Genomic DNA, 26,001 nt, shown 5'->3' on the forward strand with positions numbered 1-26,001 from the left:
CACATAACAAGTGTATGTAAAAAAACACTTGAAATGCAACACAGCTATGCACTAGTATACGGCAAATGCAAAGTTAATGTTACATTTTTATATGTTCATCTGCAACAGTAAAGCTAAGGTGTGTGTGTGTAGGTGGAGTCTGAGGATGCTGCCCCAGCAGACAGCTTCTCCATGGACCCTCAGTTGGAGAGGCAGGTAGAGACCATCCGTAACCTGGTGGACTCCTACATTAATATCGTCAACAAGACCATCAGAGACCTCATGCCCAAGACTATCATGCATCTCATGATCAACAATGTAAGTAGATCATTGCGTACAAGAAGTTGATTGTGTAGTTCATTGATTGATTAATCTTGCAAAACCAGATTTTTGTCCGTGGGCATAAAGTCTGGACCACTTTGCATTACATTGGTACAAAGAACTCAATAAAGTGCTTTTATTAATAATACTTCAATGATGACGTTCATTTAAAACACATTTTGCCTGGTGCGCAAATACTTTGCATATTTTCTTGTCAAGATTTCAGATGTATCCGCTACCAGTCTATTTAAATGTAGGTTGTAATTTTAAAAAAGCTCACGTCAAATGGTCCTTATATCTCTTAGGTTTTCCATCCGGGTATTATTTTCAAATTTTCCATATGTTTCATTTCGCGTTGTCTTCATTTTCAGGCTAAAGACTTCATCCATTCCGAGCTGCTGGCGTATCTGTACTCATCAGGAGATCAGAACAGCCTGATGGAGGAGTCTGCAGACACGGCCCAGCGCAGAGAAGAGATGCTGCGCATGTACCACGCCATCAAAGAGGCCCTCAACCTCATCGGTGACATAACCACCAGCACCATATCCACACCCGTGCCTCCACCTGTGAACGACTCCTGGGTTCCTGAGACGAGGTGAGAGCGCATCATGCAGAACATGATCTTCAAAACAGAATCCTGCCTTGATATGTTTACTTTAATTCAATTCAAGAACATAATTGTTGTTTGTATTTTTGTACGATGAAATTCTTATTGAGTTTTTTTGTCATGAGAAGATGTGCTAATAAATTGCAAGACACAAATATATCATAAAAATGTAATAATTTTAAGCGTTCGTCAGACTGGAAAGTGAATTAAACCGAGTGTATTGTGGGATACAGTATGCTGAAACACTACATTCCTCTTATCTGTAGCCCCACCCCCCAGCGCAGACCGGCTACATCTGCCCCGCCCCCCAACAGGCCCCCAGCAGTGCGAGGATCAGCACCAGGCCCGCCTCCTCTTAACCCCACCCCTCCATTTGGAGCTCCACCCATTCCTTCTCGGCCAGGCCAGCCTATGAATGCCTTCGGCAACAGCAACCAGGATCCTTTCAGCGCTCCTCCTCTGATCCCCTCGAGGCCGGCACGTATTCCCCCGGGCATCCCCAGGTAACCACATTCACCATTTTTAACTCATCTTGACTTGACGTGTGCACCTCAAACTATCAAAGTTCGTTTAAGAGATGCTTAATGCTTAAAGGTGTTTCTTCAGCACTACGGTGATCATTTCCTGTTCTCGCCAAATCCGTATTATACGTTTTCCCAGTTGAACTATTTTCGTCTCTCGTTACGGTTCACTTGTTTTTCTCACATGTCTTTCTCTCTCCTGTCTTTCATTAACTTGGTTGTGGGTATGTCTCATTCCTGTTTCTCCTTCTTTTCTCCTCCTGCAGCAGAAGACCCCCTGGCGCTCCTAACCGGCCCACCATTATCCGCCCCGCTGAGCCCTCCCTGCTAGACTAGACCTGTGTGCTGGGCACCGTATTGTGCTGGGCTGACAGAAAGCAAGAGAGGGGGGCTGGAGAGCTGCACTGAAATATGTGCTCCTGTGTCTACACACACAGCCTGACCAATAGACCTTAATAATCCACTCAGACTGTTCTGGGATCAGCGCTACTAATGACATCTGTAGTTTCTTATGCCCAGAGCTCTAAATTAAGCACATGAATATTAAAACACAGTTATTATTATTATTATTATTACTTGAGAAAGGTGAGCCAAGGGCCTGTCATTTTTCTGTCATGTCATCTTTCAGGTGACCACCAGGGGGTGTCCTACTCAACTCGTGTAGCTGACAGAACATTAGCTCTGGTTTTCTATCTGGTGGAGATATGTTCCTTCTCTCTGACTAGCGATTTAATGTGGGATAAATTGTATAAAAGCACTGTGCAAGCTAGTTGATGTTTAAACTGGCCTGTTTTTTCCTGTTCTTGAGTAACTTAAGGGTGGTTGAAGACCTCTTGCATTAGACACACTCATTGTGGGGGGTTTGTGTTTTCTTTACTCTTTAACTTTTGCTGAAAAGACACAATGACCGTTATTCTTATTGTTATCATTTGAGGTTGATTTTGATCTCATCTTGTTCTCTTGATATATTGATTTTCACGTGAATTGACGCTCTCCTGAATGGCGACTGTTCACGGTGTAAAAATGCGAGCAAACATTCAATAATGCCACGAAGACGTCGCTGCATCCGGGAAAATGTTTCTGTAAAGCACTTCTAGTTTATTGGCTCTGGAATTTCATAGATAGCTGGAGGTGCAAATATCTGTAATGATGTGTTTATACCATAATTCAAAAAAGACATGTGTATATGAACATAATCCTGTAACCACTTGTAAAATAGTGTCTCAGGTAACATCAGACTCCAAATGCGGTAATCTAGGTTACGCGAGTGTAACGGCATGGTTTCATAGATTTAACCTCAATTCGTTCGCAAGGCCTTATTGGTGATATTCATTACACGTTCAGGGATGGAGACCGTGGGGGAATTAACCGTCATAGCGCTACAGGAAGTGGGAATGCACTGAATGTTAACTTGGGCGACTGAACCACAGGGTCACTGAATATGGCACATGCAGGTGTATTTGCGGACTTGATGTCTATAGAAACCGAAACGCGTGACGAATCTGGTCTCACCTACACGACACGGGAAACTATGAGAGCGCTGAACTTTTAATGTAGTGATCATACTAGCTGTACTAACACATTGGGGCGGCTTGGGAAGTAGGGTGAGTATATTATTTATAACCTGATAATGGTGTGTTGATTTGTGTTTTTCATGAGCACTGCTTCTCCTTTTTCGGTCTAGAAAGACAGACACTTCCCTTTTAAAAGATTGAGAAATCGCCTGTATTAACAAAGCTTGAGATTGTTGGTCGTATGTAATTCAGAGCGAGGTTCCCATTGATCCAGCTCGGATCCAGCGTTTGCTTTTTATCGCCCAACATGTTTTATTCTGTTTTCTTGATCCGTACATGGATTGGGTGTTGGCGGAAAGGGACTTTATAGCTTCAGCCTTCTGTCCAGAGAGTGTGTCAATAATCGAGGCGGATTAAACCGCTTTCAAAAACGGCCCGGTTGTAAAATGGATCTCAAAATGACGTTGTTGTTCTGGACAGAACGCTTAAGTGTTCTCTTGTGTTTTATGGCTGCTATGATGGCAACCGCATCTCCACAATCCAGTCGGTTCGTCCATTTAAAGGCTTGAAATGTACACGTTTATACCTTTAATATATTCAAACATCTTATCTCATTGACCGGATAAATCACTGCAGGCATACCCTCCGTCGACATTCTGTAGTCTAACCCTCGTCATCCATTCATATTTGCCTCATATTTGTATGGATTGGGAGACCGAGGACATATTTTGCATTTCTTTTGTATGCTTTTGGAAGAATGAATCATTGTCAAGTGCCTGTGTAGCGATTTTAAGGATCCGGAGCAAAATGAGAATGCTGAAGTGAAATAATAAAAGTTTTGTGGATCAGAAAGATCCGGCACTCTGCTGGTTCATGTTTCCTTGTGTGTTTGTTGGGTGTTCCCTGCACGCCTGTTTCTTTCATTTTGTCACTACGAGTTCAATTCGCAACATCTCCAGGAGCAGGATAGGATTGTTTTGAGTAAAGGGATAGTTCACCTCTGAAATGAAAATGATGTGGTTATTTACACACCCTCGTGTGATTGTCTTTCTTCTGCAGAAGATATTTTGAAGAACGTCAGTAACTGTAAACCATTGGTCCCCATTGACTTGGTTTTGTCTCCACACGAACAGGGTCAAACAGTTTTTCAATCTTCTTTTGTGTCATATCAGGTTTAAAATGACAACAGGGTGAGTAAATGACGGCAGAATTTCCATTTTGAAGGTGGACTATCATAATAACACAATAAAAACATCATTTGGGAAAAAAAAATTAAACGGAATTATCTGTCATTGGAAATGAACTGAGGTACTATTCCTGTAAAGCCAGCACAACCCAGCATAAAGTTTCCGTGATGGTCAAAGATAAACAGATACAGTGATGTCATCAGTCATATAATCTGATTCTGGATTACTCATATATGGTTCATTGGACTAGTCATTTATTCTGCATTTTGGTGTTAAACTGTGTTGTTCAATCCTGTTCCTGGAGACTCACAACACTGCACACTTTACTAACTTTATGAACTTAGTTTGCATACTGTGCAGATATTCTTTTTAAGTATGTAGTTAGGAGGAGTGTCCAACATATACTGCTGTCATAATACTCAAACCGTGATTATCAATATTGTGTTATTTCGACAAAAGATAATATCGTAAATAATTCAGCACCTGTACTGTTTTGCTTTAAAGTGATGAAAAACTAAAAAATCTTTCATCATTTACTCACCCTCTTTTCAGCAACACTTCAGTATAGGGGGCAATTCTCATTATTAACTAGTTGTTCTTAGCATGCCTATTATTGGCATATTGGCTGTTTATTTGTACTTATGAAGCACATATTCAACATGACCATATTCTTCATCCCTAATCCTACACAATACCTAAACCTAACAACTACCTTACTAACTTTTAATAAGCAACAAATTAGTAGTTTACTGAGGCTAAAGTCATATTTAATGGTTTATTTATACAGAGAATTGGACCTTAAAATAAATTGTGACCATTCGACACAAGATAATATTGTAAATAATTCAGCAACTGTCTAGTTTTACATCAAAGTGATGGTTCAACCTGTCAAACCTGTATAGTTTTCTTTCTGCTTCCTTCAAAAGACGGCATTGAATAAAGTTGATAACCGAACAGTGACAGCACCCATTCCCTTCTGCTTTATGGACACAAAACCAATTCAAGTCAAAGGGTACCACCGTTGTGTTTTAAAACATTGCTCAAAATATCTTCTTTTGTGTTCTGCAGAAGTAAGAAACTCATACAGGTTTGAAATGACAAGAGGATGAGGCACAGGGGTTACCAACTCGTTCTCTTGCACTTGAAGTTTAAGTGTGATTTGTTGACCAAAAAGAAAAAACTAATAAACCAAAACTAAGATGAATTTGACTGACAGTGTTATTGAAAATTATAGAAAATGATATTGTTTAAATAGATCATGATAATACCCTCACAATGAACTGTGAAGTGAAACAGGGATACTGTGACAGCTCTAATAGTAAGTCATTACACCAATATTGTAATTTTGTCTTGTAAGGCAATTTAACGTTGCTATAATGACAGTATCAAACATCTCTCGCCAGTTGGACATGTATAAGGAACACAAAACAAGGTTTCAATGAAGATGTAAAATTAATAATCTGTAAAAATGTTATTGTTCGGAAATATGCCTTTATTAAAGGGCTAAGGATAGCTCATCCTTAATGTGCCATTGTTTGTTGCTCCCAAAAATGCAAGGAAAGATAATTTAATAGCGGTCGATTTGGCAGAAAGGTATTTTTGGACCCTTCATTCCAGTGGTCCCTATGTACAGGATTAAGAACCACAAATGTAAACCATACAATGACTTCCTCAGTGAAACTGTCTTTATCAAGAATATCTCATGATCGGGCTTCCTCAAAATGTTGTCGTCTTAGAAGGCTCCAGTTTTCTTAGTCATGCATTTTACTGAATATTGTGATTCAAAATCATGTGATTTCATGAGTAATTCCATATATTACTCGTGTTCAGCATATTTCACGTTGCTTTCCTATCGATAAAGGGATAGTTCACCCCAATATGAAAATTCTGTCATCATTTACTCATCCTCTAACCTGTATGGCTTTCTTCTGCAGAACACAAAAGAAGATATTTTGAAGAATGTGGATAACTGAACAGCGGTGGCAGCCATTCCCTTCTACTGTATGAACACAAAACCAATGCATGTGAATGGCTGCCATCGCTGTTTGGTCCACCACGTTTTTCCAAAATATCTTCTTTTGTGTTTTGCGGTAGTAGGAAACTCTGACACTGCAAAACCTTTGTGATGTAACCTCAATGTTTTGATGAATCTTGTCTATTATATACTATAACAACTTACAATCACTAAAGCTGTTATCAAGAGGTTTCTTCTGAAACTATATAATAATGAGTAAATGAGATGTAGGTTGTTCAGAACTAAATCTCACCTCTCACATCAAGAATTAATGCCTTTCTTAAATCCATGATGTCAAAATGGCACGTCGTGTTTTAAAAAAACGTTTAAAAAAATCTTCAGTTCCATGGGGAAAAAAACAGACACAACATGGAATTGAAATGATGAGGGTGTTCTTTTAACATGTACATCGATAGTTGACCAATTCTTACTTCTGTGGTTTTGATTGCTATTGTTAAACAGACGTCCAGCTCCCCGCCGGCAAGAGAACCAGTGGTGAACCTGTGTGAAGACCGGGATACAACCGCTATACATCACTATGAGGACAGCATCATGACGTCCATTCATACGGTGTCTGTTTTTTTAAGGCAAAAGGCAATAAATATGGACTGTCATAAATAATGTACTCAAACTAAAATTCATTCAGGGACTGCAATTTGTATTCTGAACTTAAAGGGATAGTTCGTCCGAAAATGAGTAAAAAATGAAAATATTGTATGTGAAGAGAAGATGCAATATCACACATACTGAAAATCAAGAGACTGTGATTTTGTCTTAGCATTGGTTTGACCGCGTGCCTGATATCCAATACAAATATTATGTGGGAAATAACTTTTATACAATAGGTCACTTTAACAAAAATCTAGCATTTTATCTGTTATATTCGCTGATTTGTGTGTGTTTTTGCTCTGTCAGATACTTGACAGTTCTGAACGTATTTTTCCGCATTTAAGTGATGTGAATTCATAATTTGTCCAAAACTTGCTCTCGAGAGATCAAAGTCAGATCTGTCTGAATGAAAGTCCATAGAGACGATACTTCGGGTACACTGAATAAACAAATCATTATTTTTACGCCCAGGGCTTAGTTTCAAATACTCAACTCAACTTCTTTGAGAAGCAATAATGGGATTTTGCTGATAAAACACTATTATTGCTTTATATGTGATGAAACCTTCCAGTGCTGTTTTGAAAAATACTGAAAGTCTGAGCAAATGAATGAAAGTTGTCACACAGTGGAATTAAACGAGGAACAAGGTAAAATAAGCAATATAAATATTGTCAGTGTTTGTTTTGTGGCAAATCCAGGAGTCTGAAGAACAATAAATGCATGTATTTGAAGTAAACAGACTAAACACCCAAGGCTGACAAGATAGTAGCCAGTTAATAACAACTTTCTAGAAGCTGATCTCTGCTGTGTGGAAAACTATTGCAGATTTTTGACAATCATTTCTTGGGTCTGGAGTGTTTGTTGGATTTGTGAAGGTTTAGTGCTGCTACAATTTTTGGCAACTGGTCTGATTGCTCAACAGCCTCTTATGTTTCACTGAATGATTTGTGATGACAATGCCAAATTTCTACGGACTAATGAATGAGATTTAAGAGTCATTCACTGAGAACTACAATAATCTGTTATTTGTGATCATGTACATTCACTGCAACTGTAGGAATGATTATTTACAGACATTACATTTTGTTGTAAAAATATTTTATTTTGTCTTTTAAGACTTATTTTGGATAAAGGTTTAAATATACTATTATTTGCTGGGTGATGGAAGTATATCTGAAATGTTTTTTTGAGAATGAATCAACCTTACAGGAACAATTTGAGTCAAAGCACCAGAATAAAGACTACAAAACGAATGATGCCGATCAATTAATTTTTCCTTGCATTTCCACTGCAACATTAAACTGAGTTGGATTTGTTACCTATAGGATTGTAATGTGCTGTTCAATTACACTAGGGTGACCATTTTTAAAGGACACATCCTCCGGAGGTTGCATTTGCCGACCGCACGTCATTGAGGTTCCCGCATTTCGTTTAAAAAAACATTATAAAATTAATATTTTCAGTTATTATTATTATTCTTTTTTTTTTTTTTAAACTAACCCTCTCTCTTTCTCTCAACAGGTAGTGGTCTAGGTTCTGTTGAAACCAGTAGCTTTGTATTGGCACCTATTGCATTATTGCTCTTGTATGACATATTGCTCCTTAAACTCTTTGTAAGTGGCTTTGGATAAAAGTGTCTGCTAAATGACTGAATGTAAAATGTACATTTCTTTCTCTGAAGACGTTGTAGTTTCAGTCCTACCTTGAAATGTAATGGTTGCTTTTCTGAAATAATAAACCTCAATGACGTATGTGGTGGACAAATGCGACCTCCGCAAGATGGACCCAAAATCCTGGCTGGAATGTGTCCGGGAAAATAACACCAGCATATTTTTTTAAATACCCATAGATTTTTACTTATCTTTACTGTGTGGTAAATCCATACAATCTGTCAGTTACAATTTATCACAATTTTATTTCTCAAGTATAAATTATTTCAAGTATGATGTTCTAAAAGTCAATTGGACAAATGACATTCAATAATCCAAAGCTTGTATTTGAAATAAATTGGGTGTTTTACATTATTTGAGCTTTAAAACTCACCCTGTAAACCTCCTAAAGTCATTCATTGATATCTCGTTTGCCAACAAAAGGCTATTGACAAACCCCATGTATCATTGTCCTTAATCCATTAGTACTTTTATTGAATTCCTTCATCTGAAGCCTGACCGCCAATCATCACTGTACAGTACCATTCACACACAAGAGTTCATAGCATCTTCTCTGTAACTGCTACGTGCAGACTCCGTGTTTGTCACTGAACAACCTGCGTAATGTGTACACCTGTGTGAGGGACACGCTGACCATGACCAGCAGACTGACACTGGACCAGAAGGAAACACGCCACAGATTATCCTCCAGCAGATAGCGGTCACGAGCCTCCAGCGCCCGCAGCATCGCCTGGGTCTGACGGCTTTGCTCCAGGTTTCTGTGCACGGAATCCATCGTTTCCTGTGTGATCAGAGATGACAAACAGTACATATGACCAGAGTCGAGGCCTCGCCCCCTGTGCAAACCACACCTCCTGTATCTGAGACAACTGTATATACACAAGCATCTATACTATAGTGTAACTTAAGTGACCGTTGGATTTATAATGTATGTAAATGTAAAGAGAAGAGAGAGATGTATATGGATTTGTGTACCCGGATGTCCTCCAGTTTGTATTCCAGTGTGTCTTCAGGTTCAGCCAGACCGGCCCAGTCTTCATCCTCATCATCCTGCTCTGTCGCATCCACAATCACCTCCACATACACCATCTTCTCTGACACACGACTGAAACTGTTGTCAAAACAAATCCTGTAGTCTCCCTCTTCCGTGGGTTCAATCCTGAAAGTGAAGCACACAGCTATATCAAACTACACGTGTCAGTGATTTTAGGAGTTATTACTCAAATTAGATTTGTCCTCACTTATAACTTTTGGCAAGTAGATGGCACACACAAATTGATGAGGTTACAGGGCATTGTGTCGATTTAAAAACAATAAACAAAACATTTTGCAAGCATGTTTATATTTGTAAAGGATAATCCACGGCTAGGCGTGCATTAAAGGATTTTAATGCACGGTTAGCCGTGGATTATTCCGTTTATACCATGGTTATTTTCAAAGTTAAACCTTTTATTGATGTTTACAGTGTCATTTTAGATTAAACTGTGAAAATGACGGTTATTTTGTCAGTTTATTTTAAATGTAATCAAACTGACTGGAGCTACCAGTGCGTTAAAGGCTTTTAATGCAAACCTTCCAGGCAATCAGAATCCAGTATTCAAACAGACCATGGTATAAATAATGTTAAACCAGAGTTTGTGAAGACAAAATGATATGAGGGTTAAAGAAATTGTGAGCTAACTTGTCCATGGCAGAAAAGTTTGTTATAGATCTTGACAATAAAAAATCTCACAAGAGCACAAAACGAAATGGAAAAAACAATTGAGTTTGTGAGCCTTTAATGGTAATTTTTTTAGATGTAGCATTGTCAAATGGTCATTTTAAGGGACAATTTTTACGATTCAAATTTTCAAAAAACGTTATAAAATTTTGATCCTCCAAATTTTGCCTACACAGTATGAATCCAGAGAAAAATCACAATTGTAACCAGTGTTACATCTGGGGCTGCAAAAACTAATCGATTAAATCGATAATGAAATTCATTGACAACGATTAGTTGGTCTGTGACGTCACTTGCGAGCTGTGCAGTTATAAAACAAAAACCCCTTTTTAAAATGACATGTCTCTTTGTGTAGTGTGCCGTTTTAAAGGAAAATGTCTCTCTCTGTGCTTGCGTCACTCTGTGTGGCACAAGTTGCGTAGTTTTTAAGTCAGACGTTTTTTGCTTGCTTCTCCTCAAGCCGCGAACTTTAAAGGGGAGAGGTGTTTTAAATGACAATATTAAAGATTGTATTAGTAAAATCCCAATTTGTGGCGTTTGCACTTTGCAAAGCATGGGCTAAATACCCTGATTTGGGGGTTTATTTAGTTCAGAGGTGGGAAGTAACAAAGTAAATTTACTTAAGTATTGTAATTAAAGGGTGCAGTTTGTAAAAAAAACGCCGCTAGAGGGCGCATGATCAAAACAACAACCCTGCCGTAGCTTAAAGAACACTGTTAAAGGTGAATGGAATGATGGGAGCTGTTGTCTTCAACTCCACCGCTGATGGCCATCTATCAGACGGGAACGAGAAATCATGTTAGCAGATGAGGTAAAGTTTTATAATTGTTGCAAATAATTATGGTCCATAAATAAGTGACTGCTCGAAACAAGTTAGTGGGTTGCTAGACGCTAGACACTACTGCCGCATATTTCCATGACACTGTTGTCCTGCGGTTTCTACGTCAGTAAATGTGGTAACAAAGGGGAATGCGGATATGACACCATCGACAGGCGATTGCACAGCCCTGTGTCACTATTTAGAAGGGCGATTTTCTCACGATTTACAAGTTGTTGGAAACATTTGACATATTGCAAGTACTCAGCTAAACAAAATATATAACACTAGCCTAGTGTTATAAGCCTAGTCTAGCGCAAAATTCGTACAAACTGCACCTTTAAGTACACTTTTTGAGTGTCTGTACTATACTTGCGTATTATAGTGATTTACATAAAAAGTGATCACCTGAGATGAAGCATTAAAGTGATCACTTTTTTGTAATTCTTAAAGCTTGTCCACACCGGGACGATAATCAAGCGTGTTTATCGTCAACGTTTAACACCTCGTGTCTAAACAAAGGGTGCTCACACCGACGCGCAAAACCACAGGCGTAAAAGCTTCTTTGTTTTAAATGTATTTTTATATACAGCAAAGTTCATGTGAATACATCGGAGTACAGATAATGAGGGCTGGGCGATATATTGTGCCATTCTTATGCTCTGAATATGGGAAACAGAAGAAGAACGATTAGTTCCAGGAAATATCTGCGTTCATATTCTATGTCTGTTCTACACACCTTTTCAGGGATTTTCATGATAATAAATTACATTTATAGTGATGATGTTTGTCGAGTGTTGCTTTTTCAAATGCACATTATAAATGACTTTTATGATCTTGACTTTTTGATGATTTTAGATCGAGTAGTACTTCCTACTGATCAGAGAGCCGTGTACAGCAGCTGTGCATAAAACACAGAATCGATTTCAGAATCGATTTAGACGTGTACAATTAGCCTGAATCGTGATTGTAACAAATCTCAATAAAATGGAAGGAAGGAGGCGGGAACCGGCAAACATTTAAACATTTAATAAAGTAATATAACAGCCGGCGGCCCCTCAAGGACGACCGCCGGCGAACAAAACATAATATAAATACAAACATAACATAAGTTCGGGCCCGGTCCTCTCTCTTCGACGGTCCGGTCGCTCGTTCCTTTTATATTCTCCCATCTCCTACGTGATTCGAGGCCGGTGTGCGCACAGTTGGCACTAATTCACAATTACTCACCGGACTCGAACCACGGTCTCGCCCCGCCTACTCTACTACATACCCCCATCACCCCTCACAGGCCGGGGGGTACCCCCGCGACTGTGCAAGCTCCCTCCCCCTCCCTCGGGGGGGTGGGGGTATGCAGCGACGAGACGAGACAACGGAGACGGGAGCCCTCGGAGCGACCGGAAAGAGAGAGGGGAAAGAGGAAAAAAAATCTGGTTCCCCGACATGCTGCCGCTCGTTCCTCAACCAGCCGGAGTACTCTCCTTCGCGGTGCCTTGCGGTGGCCCTGCGGCTTCGGTGGACGGCTCGACCGTCCGCCCCCTGGCGGCCGGCGGTGGCTCCTCCTTTATCCGGGAGTCGGGGCGGGTTCCCCGTCCCCTGTTCCTCCCCCTTGGGCGGACGGACGCAGGCTCCGGCCTCTGGCAGGCGGTGGCTCACCCGGCACTTCCGCCCCCTGCTCCTCCCCCTCGGGGGACGGACACAGGCTCCGGCCTCTGGCGGACGGCGGCAACCCCCCCGCTCCCACTTGGACGAAAGCCACCCCACCTCGACCCAGGGGCGCGGCAGCAAAGGTCGCCGTTCCACCGAAGTTTTGACGGTGGCCGCACTGTGCACTTCCGTTTCCCCAGAGCCACCGCTTCGGGCAGCCACTGGCGGACGCCCTTCGTCCGCGCCGCCCGAACTCTCCGGCACCGCGAGGCCACTCGGCGGCGAGGACTCTCCGACAGCATGTCTCTCCTTCCTCCCGGGTTTCGGCACCAATCTAATACATCTCAATAAAATGGAAGGAAGGAGTCGGGAACCGGAAAACATTAAACAAGTTTTAATATAAATAATAACAGCCGGCGGCCCCTCACGGACGACCGCCGGCGAACAAAACATAAACATAAATATAAATACAAACGTAAAACAAGTTCGGGCCCGGTCCTCTCTCCTCGACAGTCCGGTCGCTCGTTCCTTTTATGCTCCCATCTCCTACGTGATTCGAGCCCGGTGTGCGCACAGCTGGTGCTAATTCACAATTACTCACCGGACTCGAACCACGGTCTCGCCCCGCCTACTCTACTACAGTGATATGTATCACCTAGCCCTACTGAAAATATGATCTCACTTCCTGTATAGGTCTTGCTATCAAATTTATTTATTCACTCTTCAAGAGAATGATAGATCAAAAACAAGGTTTAGTAGATCAAAAATCTTTATAAAGCATTTTAGTACAGTTTCTTTAATAAGTCAACTACTTCCGGCTAGCTTCTAAAACTAATTAGAAACTGCTATGAACAAGACTCATATTCTGATTGTGTAACAGGCTACAGTTTTCGGTTCATGTGGTCGATGTCAGACCTACAGACAGCATGCAAGCTGTGGAGCAGAAAACATGCAAATGAAACGGAGAGTTGAGTAAATATGCAACTGTTCAGTGCGCTTCAGTTAGGGCATTTGAAACCTACACGTGGCTGCCGTCTGACTTTCTGAAGTCGGAGACCAGTCTGTACCCACGGGGGGAGATCAGAGTGAAACCAACACCCACCCCGGCACCTGCAATGACCTACAGAGATACAAAGACTGATTCACAGATGTCTATAGAGCAGGCTGATCAACAGCCTAATCCAGATATACACACATACACAGCTCATTTTAATTGCAAAATCTGATGCATTTCCAAGCTAAACCAAATATTTTATGATGAAAGAATGAGAACTTACTTTAGATGTAAAGTCTGACACTCTCTTTGTAATATTTAGCACTGAAGACTCATTCACAATGATTTACATCTCAGTATTGGAATAATTTGTATGTTTGTCATTTATATGACATTTCTGATGATTGTCTTACAATCCCTTTAGAAGCTGCCTATGTATTCTAGGGAACACCACTTTCTCACCCTTACCTGAACGGCTAACTGAAAACGATGGCTGTTAATCTATTTCATATCTGTCTCTTATCATATATGTTATAAATTGACTGATCAAACAGTTCAATGAGGAGCCAGTGTGGTACAAAAATGGAACACCAGACAGCAACCATATGCCGCTGTGATCCTTCTGGCAAATGAAATGAAGATTTGGGACGGGTCAGCTGTGCTTCACCTGTGCCTGTTACTTTGGTAAAGCCGAGTGGTTCCACAAACAGATCCCTGACATGTGACACGGTGAGAATGTGACAACACTGAAAGAAATTCTATCCTATTCACTTTAATGGAACAAAAAAACAGCTATGGAAGAAGCATCTTTCACGCACAGGCACCATTCAGTCTTACTGAAATAAGACCCAGAACACTCTGCATAATGTGGATTCTTGGTTTTAAGGTAAGAAGCTGATCATAATGTTATTTGCAATGGGAACCATTTATATTGGGAGTTTTTACAGCAGGGATGCACTAAAAGCACTAAATGCACTAAAAGCAAAAGTTCACCAGCTACCTGATATCCCAAACAAAACTACATTATATGGCAAAAACCCAAACCAGCAGATCTGATCACAGAACAGTTTATTGAAAGTGTAAATTAGATCAAATGTGCATTCTAATAATAAACCAGTTATTTTAATCCTTGCATAAAAAGTTAAACGTCGCTCGTTACCCTTCAGTTTACCACTGATGTTTATTCAGTATTAATATGCATTCCTCAATCGGCACATTTTAAAGATGAACTTTAAAGTTTTGTTTCACCTGGTACTGCACTCCCATCCTGCCGCTCCTGCGCGCTGTTTGGAATATGGAACGCCAGGAGGGTCAAAAACGTGCGTATTTTAACGCCTTAACAACGCGTAGAGTACGCGTTGTTTGCGCGTAGAGAACGCGTTGTTTGCGCGTAGAGTACGCGTAGTCTATGCGTGAAAAATCGACGCGTACTTTACGCGCAAACAACGCGTACTCTACGCGCAAACAACGCGTTCTCTACGCGCAAAGAACGCGTACTCTACGCGTGACGTCAGACGTCAATTTCGCGTGTTTTTGAACCATCCGGCCACTTGCCCAGTTTGGACGTGTAAGCCTGATGAGTTCCCATTGGCTGCCGAGCGGAAGGGTTAAACCATTACTGTAGGCCTAGGGGCATTGCCTTCAATTTCTGACTCCCTGCCATCACATTGCATCTAACATGCGAAAGATCCTATTATCTATTTATGTATCCAGTTATCTAATATGCTATTAAATATAGATGTTTTATAATCTTTTTAATCGTTTACTGCCGTGTCATGTTAGTAACCATTTTAGCAGAGACAATTAGTTGATAAAAGACACACGCAATGTGTCAGTTCAAGTGGTGTAGGGGTTAGAGTCGTTGCTTTGTTGCAATATATTTTGGTGTCTGGGTTAACGTAGGATCGAAACCTACTCGTCGCTAAAACTGATCCTCCTTTAACAAAATTTGTTTTAGAAATCCTCTAGCCACAGTTTTAAGCCCTATCTATGTATACATACGTTTATAATTTTTTAACTTCATGAATCAGTACATTTATTCATGTATAACCAAATAATCAATAAAACATTTCAATAAATTAAAAGTGAAAAATTGGATGTAATTGCAAATACTTTCTATAAGGAAATACAGCTTCCGAGGCAAATGTCTGATCACAATATCCACTGCATACAGGATGAAGGAGGTATCACTTGTGATATGCCTACGATTTTACAAGAATATTTATATAAACACTGTTGTACTGTTAATAACTGTTGTACTGCTTAATTTAATAAATTGTATTACTTTTTCATGATTCCTTGATAAATGTAAAGAAATAATAAAAAAATCTTTGTCCAAACTTTTGGCCAATACTGGATGTAAACAATAACTGGATAATATTCAAATTCTGCTGTTATAAACTATAAAATACAAACTAAGCCATTACAGGGTAGCACTGATTAAAATATTAATCTATATTAATGTTTTGTGAAAATGGCATGGTTTATGTCTACACAGGCAAAAAAAAGAAGGTCAGCTTTTAAACCATTTTAATCTGAAGTTTAAATCAAGATGTCACATTACTTATTTTAGCAGTATAAAACTAATATACTGTATTAATTCACAAACATAACATGCATCCATTTAGAAGGGTGTGATGTAAAAAAAAAACTTTTCTATGGAAAAGTATCCAAATGGACTCATAGGCAGAAGTTTACTCTTGTACAATAGGAATCACAGTTTGGAGTGCATCCATGGCCTGACTATTTACAGGTCCTGCAAGAATGTCTACTTCTTGGAGTTGCCGCATCTGTATTTGGCTAGGACTGAACTGGTTAAAAGGAACACTGACTAATTCCTGCCAGTTCAGCACATGAACTGAAGAAACTGCACCTTGTGTAGCTGTGTTGTTTTAAAAAAGCTCAGCCATGGCAGTAAGTTGTTGCTGCTTTGGAATAATCCACATTGTGAAAAGCGCTATATAAATAAACTTGAATTGAATTGAAACATTTGCTTGATCCTGTAACATATAGAAATGTCAAAATGAGCCCCTTTGTCAAGTTCACATATTCCCCTTAAGCTCCACATTTTCGCAAGCTCTACATTATATTGAAACATCAGCACGTATCAAGCGTACGCATAGTGTAAGTTCTGACAGGCCAGGTTAGTCAATCTTGCTGTGATCTCATCGGGTGCAGCTACTCAGTGTAAACCAATTTGATCCAACACATATGTTGTGTCCAATTTAAGTTGCCTTCTTACAGCTCCTCTACTGCTGTTCTGTCGTCCCAATCTTAAAAATCCACCCTCTTTCCCAAATCCTCATCATCTGACATTATCAACCAGGTACTTTCTAATTTTATCCTATATGTTATTTTCCCTTCTGACATGTACGAATTATCTTTTATGTGATATACTTCTAATATCTAAAATGTGCATAACTATTGTGAAAGGCATGTCTGAAAATTCTTCTGTTTATATAACTGTTCTGGTTCGGGGATATAAAAATTTTTTCAGGCTTGTTCTGCCCTTTAATAGCACAGAATAGCTTCCTTTGATTAACATTTAAGTGAAATAACTGAATATTAACCTAATCGAAAATGCTCATCTTAGAACAAAATTTGAGATGGCACTCAAAGGCTTTTGCATCTGAACTCTTCAATTGTAACTATAGTAATATACTATAGTTCTTCTGATGTGATTACAAGCATCCATGCTAAATCCAAACTAGGGATGCACCAATATGTTAATTTTGCATTCTTTAACATTGGAAACCGATTACAGATAACTTAATATGTTAGTGTCCTAATATACATTATTGTGAGCCTGAAACAAAAGACAAAAAGTGGACAGGTAAACCAGGTAACATTTAGTACTCTTTTTTAAAAAAAAACATGAACTAGTCTATATGTTGAACGTGTTTCCAGTATTAAGTTCCTGGGGACCCATATTTCGGAGTTCCTGTCCTGGACCACCAACACCTCATGCCTGGTCAAGAAGGCTCACCAGCGTCTCTTCTTTCTGAGGACACTAAAAAAGAACCAACTGTCTTCAACAATCCTGGTGAACTTCTAATGCTGCACGATAGAGAGCATCCTGACCAACTGTGTCACAGTGTGGTACGGGAACTGTTCTGTTGCTGAGCGCAAGGCACTGCAGCGGGTGGTGAAAACAGCCGAGCGCATCACAGGGACTACACTCTCTTCCATTGAGGACATCCAAAAGAAACGCTGTCTGCGTCGAGCTCGCAGCATTCTCAAGGACTCCTCTCACCCCGCTCATAGACTGTTTACTCTCCTGCCTTCCGGTAGGCGCTACAGGTGCCTCCGGACAAGAACCAGCAGACTAGGAAACAGCTTTTTTCACAGAGCTGTTTCATTATTGAACTCTGCTCCACCTCTGATTCCACTACCCTCATAACTTTAACTATAATGCTGCTATAACATTGTTTACATTGCACTACAGGGCTGCCATGCATGACTGAACTGTACACACCAGTACTTCATGTATCTGCTCTACCGGACTGTTTACACAAACACAGCATCATTTGCACTCTATACTGCTCACTTGCACACAAGGAATATTATACTGAATGCTCATTTGCACTAATGGACTACTCTCATAACTGCATTACCTCATCTACTGCACTGTAACATCAATAACCGCACTAACTCATCTACTGCACTGTAACTCTATTAACTGCATCTACTCATCGATTGCACCATAACTTCAATAACTGTATTAACTCATCTACTGCACTGTGACCTTAATAACTTCATCTACTCATCTATTGTACCATAACTTCAATAAGTTCATTAACTCATCTACTGCACTGTAACCTTAATAACTTCATTAACTCATGTACTGCACTGTAACCTTAATAACTAATGTCTGTAATTATTGCACACTCAAGTCACTTGCACCATTGTATAGTCTATATTGTTATCTGTTCATAACCACCTGTACAGTATTGTTCACAGTATATATCCTTCTGTATATATTGTCCATAGTACATACCGACTGTCATACTGTCAAAGAACATTTGTATAGTATTCTGTATTTATTCAAACTGTATATCCTGCACTTGCTAATTGCACTTCTGGTTAGACCTAAACTACATTTCGTTACACTGTACTTGTATATGTGTAATAACAATAAAGTTGAATCTAATCTAATCTAATATGAAGCCTATACTTGAAAATAGTTAAATTTTCTGGTATCATGATTTCATAAACAAATCAATGATATTCTTCCACAATTCTAACACGTCTCAAGACAGAAAGCATTCAGATAGCAATCGGCATTAAACAGTATGCTTTTGTTTCCAATTTACACATTTATAAATATCTACATTCTGTATCTACTACACAAACAATGTTTTTCTAATAGTAGTAAGTAAATGATCATGACAGAAAAATTAGACTGTACTAGATTTTAAATGTGAGCATCGTGAACCCGATGTGGTTCAATCAGAAGAAGTCAATCATAATTTATCGGCTCAAATATATCGGCCTAATTTTATTATCGGACCGAATCTGTCTCTCACCACACCCCAATAATTCATGACAAAATGTTATGAGGGACTTTCAACTGTTTGGGGTTTTTATTGACTTCCTCCTTTGTCGTTTCAAATTCTTAAATAAAATACCATTTTAGTTGATTGATTAAATCAATATAAAATGTATGAATGATAAGCCCCACCATCTCACAGCACATAAACTAAGATATATATATATATATATATATATATATATATATGGCACAACAAGGGATTGTTCTGTGCACATCGATTACGCAGGTTTGTATATTGGCTGCTCCACTGCATTGTAACACGACCACATATGCACACCGACACAAAACACAAAAAGACTTGGGCCTAAAAATGAATTTGACTATTTGTATTTGAGTAGAGACAAGAAAATATTCATATAAAACCCTGTGTTGTGTGTGCACCGTTTAACCTATACCTACTTATTTCTCTTGTTTTTTTTGTGTGGGTAATATGTGGGGATTATATTTTCATAACACATCAGAAATGTTGTAATGCTGATTTTCTTTGGAGAAGGAATTTATTTATCCCTCTATAATTTAAATTACAGACAAACCTTTTGTAGAAGATATAGAAAACCAGACCAAACATTAGATTCTTAAGTGTGAAACTAGTTTTATTCATACTGGTCATCCATCCATCCATTTTCTACCGCTTATCCGAACTACCTCGGGTCACGGGGAGCCTGCGCCTATCTCAGGAGTCATCGGGCATCAAGGCAGGATACACCCTGGATGGAGTGAATACTGGTCATATTCGTTCAAATTAATATTCATGAAAACTAATGTAAACTTTTTCATTCTAAACATTTATGCTAGCTGTTGTGACTATTATTGATGGGCCAGCATGTCCTTATCTTATGAAAGCAGTAATTTGTCTACGCTTACAAATTATGTGTTCAGGCGACAATGAGGTTTTTTTTATATTTGTTTAATGTATTTTTAAAGAAAAAACGGATTTCTATGAATTCACTTTTATTTATCTTATATTTCAATTAAATTGTATTGTAAAACATTACTTTATTTTCATCAAGTATGATGAAACTTTAAACCTATTCTTCCTAACTGCAAAGAAATAAAAAAGGTCTGTAGCCAAGGTTTGAAAATTAGTAAGACTATAAAACCTACAATTCTATAAATTATTGAACATGAATAAATTTACTGATTCGTGAAGTTAAAAAATTAAAACGTATATATCTATGGACAGCGCTTAAAACTGTGGCTAGAGGATTTCTAAAACAAATTTTGTTAAAGGAGGATCAGTTTTAGCAACGAGTAGGTTTCGATCCTACGTTAACCCAGACACCAAAATATATTGTAACTAAGCAACGACTCTAACCCCTACACCACTTGAACTGACACATTGCGTGTGTCTTTTATCAACTAATTGTCTCTGCTAAAACGGTTACTAACATGACATGGCAGTAAACGATTAAAAAGATTATAAAACATCTATATTTAATAGCATATTAGATAACTGGATACATAAATAGATAAGAGGATCTTTCGCATGTTACATGCAATGTGATGGCAGGGAGTCAGAAATTGAAGGCAATGCCCCTAGGCCTACAGTAATGGTTTAACCCTTCCGCTCGGCAGCCAATGGGAACTCATCAGGCTTACACGTCCAAACTGGGCAAGTGGCCGGATGGTTCAAAAACACGCGAAATTGACGTCTGACGTCACGCGTAGAGTACGCGTTCTTTGCGCGTAGAGAACGCGTTGTTTGCGCGTAGAGTACGCGTTGTTTGCGCGTAGAGTACGCGTTGTTTGCGCGTAGAGTACGCGTCGATTTTTCACGCGTAGACTACGCGTACTCTACGCGCAAACAACGCGTTCTCTACGCGCAAACAACGCGTACTCTACGCGCTGTTAAGGCGTTAAAATACGCACGTTTTTGACCCTCCTGGCGTACCATATTGGAAGAAGCACTCGGTCGCTCCGGCAGGCAGAAGGAAAGTGAATTCGCTGTTCTGATTCGATCTGAAGGAGTCAGAAAGAGCAAACAAGCAACAAGATGGGTCTCTATTGCATCTCTATTTGTTGTTATGGATACAAACTTTCTCAAGATGTCCGCAAAATTTTGTCAATCTAACTAAAGCTACTTTCGAATGTTATCAGGTTAAGGTTGATCATAACTATGTATATAAGTTGTTTTTAATTCAATAAAAATTAATTCGAAAAATTCATTATGGGGTTACGCTTAGGAAAAGTAAAGAATATTAATATTAATCCTATTTTTGTGGATTGATTAAAATTAATTTTACTGGTGGCCCAGGTAAATGAAATATTAGCCTACCATGGTTTTTCTACACTTTCACCCAATTAATTGTAAGATTATTCTTACTAAAGGTACTGTAGTAAGACCATAATAAATTCGTCATTACTGTGTTTGTTACTACAAAACCTATTGTCCATTGTTAAAGTGGCAGTCCGTAAGTTATTTTGAGTAAAAATGAGCTAAAATTAATTATTGAGCAAGTACATGAAAGAGCGATGTTTAAAACTGTGTCACTACGCTTGCTGGATTCACCACGGAAAGCTTGTAATAATGGTTTTGGTATTTGCCCTGTCGGGTCGTCTTTCCCAGAGATCCTCATTTGGTGTCTTTCGTCTATGCTTCATTTCATCACATTCGTAAACAGAATGAAGAGGATCCGGCTGCTAGCCAGCGCGTGGATGCTGCGAGTGACAGGCGATTTATAGCGTGTAATCACAACTGTTGGGTAGGATTTTATACAACTTTTAATATTATTTATGGCGGCGTTTAGTACTTTTACACTGGGGATCTGGGGATTCATCAGCTGTGAAAAACAAGAAAGTACGAACTGATGATAGTTTACAAAGAAAAAGTGAATGTGATTGGACTTGACAACAAGAATTGATATTGTCGAGGCATTTCAAAGGTGGTGTGAACACTGTGATTAGAAAGGATTTAAATCGAATGCATGTGACTTTATTTCTTATGAACAGGTAAGACATTTCAATATTTCCATAGATAACATCAAAACCTTAATGTGTTAATACAGAGGGGTGCATTCTCTCTTTATGTACATTATGATAAATGTAATTTAAGCTCTATTCACGTAAGATTAGTATTAGCTGGGGACCTTGTGTGATTTAGAAATGACCTCCCACATCTGTATTTCATGTGGCGCGAATTAGCACGGATATCAAATTTATGGACTTATATCCCGTATATGATGCCAAGGCTTTGCATATAGTAGATATAGTTGTAGAATGATTTATGACCTTACTTGTCAGCATTTAAGACCAGCGTTCGGGGATCTTCTGTCCGGTTTCCATTATGGGAGTTTCCATGAGAAATAACATAACTGGAGACTCCTGGCCAAAACGGCAGGTATGAAAATGACACATTACCCTAAATAACATCAAAACACTTCAACACAGCCTACATATGCGCTATTTAGGTCTATTTATGTACTTATGTGTTTCGTGTTATATCATCTGCCATGTCATCTGTGTTTATTATGAGTTACTGATGTACAGTGAAGATTCTCACCACTGCACTGTCACAGGCCATGACTCAAAACATCAGACTCCTCCGCACAGTTGAGCATTCCGTACATCACTTGCAGTAGCAATGACAAACTGAGATGGCGACAAAGAGGCAATATTTGGCTTAAATACTATTTAAAGCAGTGCTGTAAGCAATGTGTCATGCATTCTGACTTCTTTACAATGTTAAACGTGCTGTCTTCTCATGCTTCACATGGTCAACTTGTCAAAAAAAGAGTTGGGTGTATTACGTAGTATTTCTGTCCTCAATACATTCCCCCAGCGATTGTACAGGTTTCGGAAAGTTTTTTTTCGAACAGATAAAACTGTTTTGTAACAATTTTTCTTAGTCTCTTCTTGGACAATTCTCCCAAAAAATCAAGCAGGATGCCCACGTGGCATTATGGAGAGAAGGGAAGAAGCATGCGCAGACGTCACTTTCACTTGTGTGCAGGAGAGAGAGAGCTTATGTTCGTGAAGTTCAGGTGTTTGTTTGATTGTTTGTTCACTGCATTTGGCTGATGAATGTTATATAAACTGTGGATATAACGCTGGATTTAGAGATCGTTTGAAACTGATATATGGAGCCGTCCCAGCGTTAAAAGATGCCGAACATGAACCGCATGCGGTGAGTGAAACTGATGTCTGTGTTTTGTTGACAATGTGGTTAAGTTCAGCTTACCCCTCCCCCCTCATGCGCTGTATGATTTCGGAAGTTATCTTTCAGCTGTATCTATCTTTTATAAATGTGATCAAACTAAATACTCTTCGAAGATACGACATATGCAATACTACTCTATAGGTACTAAAGATTAATATGAGATTGGCAGAAACCCCGTGTGTTACGGCAACTTTAAAACTCTGGAGAAAATCGTCCTTAAAGTTAACCATCAGAGGCGTTGTAGCAGGCCGTTGCTAAGAAGAAATAGGTTTGTTTTAACACTATCTATTGGCTTACCGCTGTAATGATGTTGTGGAGAGTGGTTGAACCCAAAAGCTGAAATTCTAAGCTTTAAATAGATTCCAAACATGAGTGGGTAATTCTTGAAGAGCAGGTAGCAAGCAAGTGAAGTCTGTTGTGTGTTTCCTGCCATTTGTGTTAGCAATTTTTGCTTCATCCACTCACAACATATAAAGTTTTGATATATGTACGGTTGGAAATGTACAAAATATCTTCATGCAAATATCTTTACTTAAAGGTACAGTTTGTAGCAATCGCTGCTAGAGGGCACATGATCAAAACAACAACAATCGTGTAGCTTAATGACACTGTGATGAAGCGTGGAATGATGGGATATGTTGTTTTTTCACTCCACCGTTGATCGTATCACTGATACATCAATCAGACGGGAACGAGAAATCATGTTAGAGGAAGAGGTAAAGTAATAAAGTTTTAGAAATGTTCCGTTTGATGAAATCATTTTATTTCATTATAATGAATTAGACACAAGTAATGTAAGGTTTAAAACTAAATTGTTATTCATAGATGTTACAGTAATTATCCAATTACTGTATCCAATTATCCAATTATCCAACGCACATCATTTACAATAATGCTAGACGGACCGACGGTACAAATTTCTTCTGCATCTGTCTACGATAGTGTCACGCGGTTACTACGTCAGTAAAGACGGTAACAAAGGGTAATGTGGATGATGCCATTGACAAGCGACTTAACGTCCCCGGTCCACTGTTAAGAATGATGATTTTCTCAGGATTTAAAAGCAGTTGGAAACATTTGATATATAGCATTGGCCAAGTGGTTTTTGGATATTTTACTGCAAAATTCTTGAAAACTTGACCTTTGATATCCTGATTATTTTGGGCATAAAAGAAAAAACGATAATTTCGACCCATTCAATGTATTTTTGGCTATTACTACAAATTTTAGCGTGCTACTAAAGACTGCATGGTTCTGTTTTGCAAAAAAATGTCAGAAATAATGACTAAAATATGCTTTGTAAATCTGTGAAGGCCTATTGTAACCCAGTTATTGCACAACCTTTATAATATAAGACAATAATGTCACATGTATAATGATCGCCTGAATACTGAACAAATGTTTGAGTCAAAAGCCTTTTTTTAGTGATGCACCTATCTCGGTTTGCTTATCTTCATATCAGATAAACATGACCTCACAGACAGGGGCTCACGTCTATATGTGAAAAAATAGGGCATCTCAATAAAGGAAGAAAGAGTTTTCTGCGCCACTTGCATATTGTTGGAGTGTTTTATGTTTATTTCGCAAGACAAGCTCTATTTGTTCATCGCTCTAGAAGAATATTTGCAGTGAATGTCCCTGCTTTTGAGGGTCATCGAAGAGATAGTTCTAAGTTTGTGAGGTTGTGTTGAGTCACTGATTTTATATTGCCAGAATGTCCCCAGCTCTTATTAAAAACAGTCGGTTCAGATTCCAGACAAGAAAAAATAGTGTTCTGCTTAATATGCTACTTTTAAGTTCATTGTATTAAGTAGGCTATATGTAGTTGAAAGTTTAAGTATAATTTTAATAAACTTTATCTAATATGTATACAAATATCAATGTACTACAAGTTTATACTTCAAATCGAATCCAATCCATTTAGTGTCACTCTAACATATACACAAGTGCAACAGTAGGAGAAAAACTTGGGTGCAGTTCAGAGCAACATGGCAGTATGACAGATACGTAGATTACAAGTAACAAAGAATTACAATACTTTACAGTAGACATTTATTGTACACATTTCCTCTTGGTGGGGGTTCTGATGCTGCGGTATCTCTTTCCTGATGGGTGCAGTGAGAATAGACAGTGACTGGGGTGGCTAGTGTCTCTAGTTATCCTCTTCGCTTTTTTTACGCACCGTCTGGTGTAAATTTCCTTGAGGGAGGAAATTCCGACGGTGTGCCTGGAAGTTTGTACCATTCTCTGCAGGGCTTTCTGGTTAAAAGTGGTGCAGTTACCGTACCAGGCAGTGATGCAGCCAGTTAGGATACTCTCCATTGTACAGTCGAGTGAGGATGTGGTGATTCAGGCCAAACTTCCTGACCGGCTCAGGAGAGACGTTGGGGAGCCTTCTTCAATACGGCTTCGGTGTGAGTGGTCCAAGTGAGCTCCTCTGTAATATTGACACCTAGGAACTGGAAACTGTTGACTCTCTTCACTGGTGCTCCGTTGATGGTGATAGGACTGTGTTCTCTGTCTTTCCTCCTAAAGTCCACCACCAGCTCCTTGGTCTTACTGACGTTGCAAGTACAGTATACTACTTCAACTATAACTATTACTACTTAGGACTACTTTTTACATTTATGCATTTGCCAGACGCTTTTATCCAAAGCAACTTACATTGCAACATACTACATTAGTTTCTGAGTA

At 39.1% G+C, this 26,001-nt stretch overlaps 2 protein-coding genes across 7 annotated transcripts in view; one reads left to right on the forward strand and one right to left on the reverse strand.

The window, feature by feature from the left end:
• dnm2a (dynamin 2a) overlaps positions 1 to 3,808 on the forward strand; it is a 38,230-nt gene extending 34,422 nt beyond the window's left edge. For 5 of the 6 annotated variants that reach the window (XM_056753473.1, XM_056753472.1, XM_056753475.1 and 2 more), the window contains 4 exons: positions 133 to 297; positions 672 to 895; positions 1,174 to 1,410; positions 1,695 to 3,808. In XM_056753473.1, coding sequence (XP_056609451.1) covers positions 133 to 297; positions 672 to 895; positions 1,174 to 1,410; positions 1,695 to 1,764 — 696 coding nt within the window. In that variant the 3' untranslated portion in view covers positions 1,765 to 3,808. The remainder of the gene's footprint in view (positions 1 to 132; positions 298 to 671; positions 896 to 1,173; positions 1,411 to 1,694) is intronic. The other variant, XM_056753477.1, reaches the window with a different exon arrangement.
• Positions 3,809 to 8,871: 5,063 nt separating this feature from the next.
• Positions 8,872 to 25,629, reverse strand: tmed1a (transmembrane p24 trafficking protein 1a). Its single transcript, XM_056753281.1, has 6 exons — positions 25,490 to 25,629; positions 21,043 to 21,110; positions 14,849 to 14,883; positions 13,629 to 13,726; positions 9,398 to 9,581; positions 8,872 to 9,203 (listed from the first exon to the last, which is right to left on the reverse strand). Exons 1-6 carry the CDS (start codon positions 25,627 to 25,629, stop codon positions 8,985 to 8,987), a joined length of 744 nt encoding a protein of 247 aa, XP_056609259.1. The 3' UTR covers positions 8,872 to 8,984.
• Positions 25,630 to 26,001: the final 372 nt, after the last annotated feature.

Source organism: Triplophysa dalaica, chromosome 7 (assembly GCF_015846415.1).
Source record: "Triplophysa dalaica isolate WHDGS20190420 chromosome 7, ASM1584641v1, whole genome shotgun sequence".
Taxonomy (NCBI): Eukaryota; Metazoa; Chordata; class Actinopteri; order Cypriniformes; family Nemacheilidae; genus Triplophysa; species Triplophysa dalaica.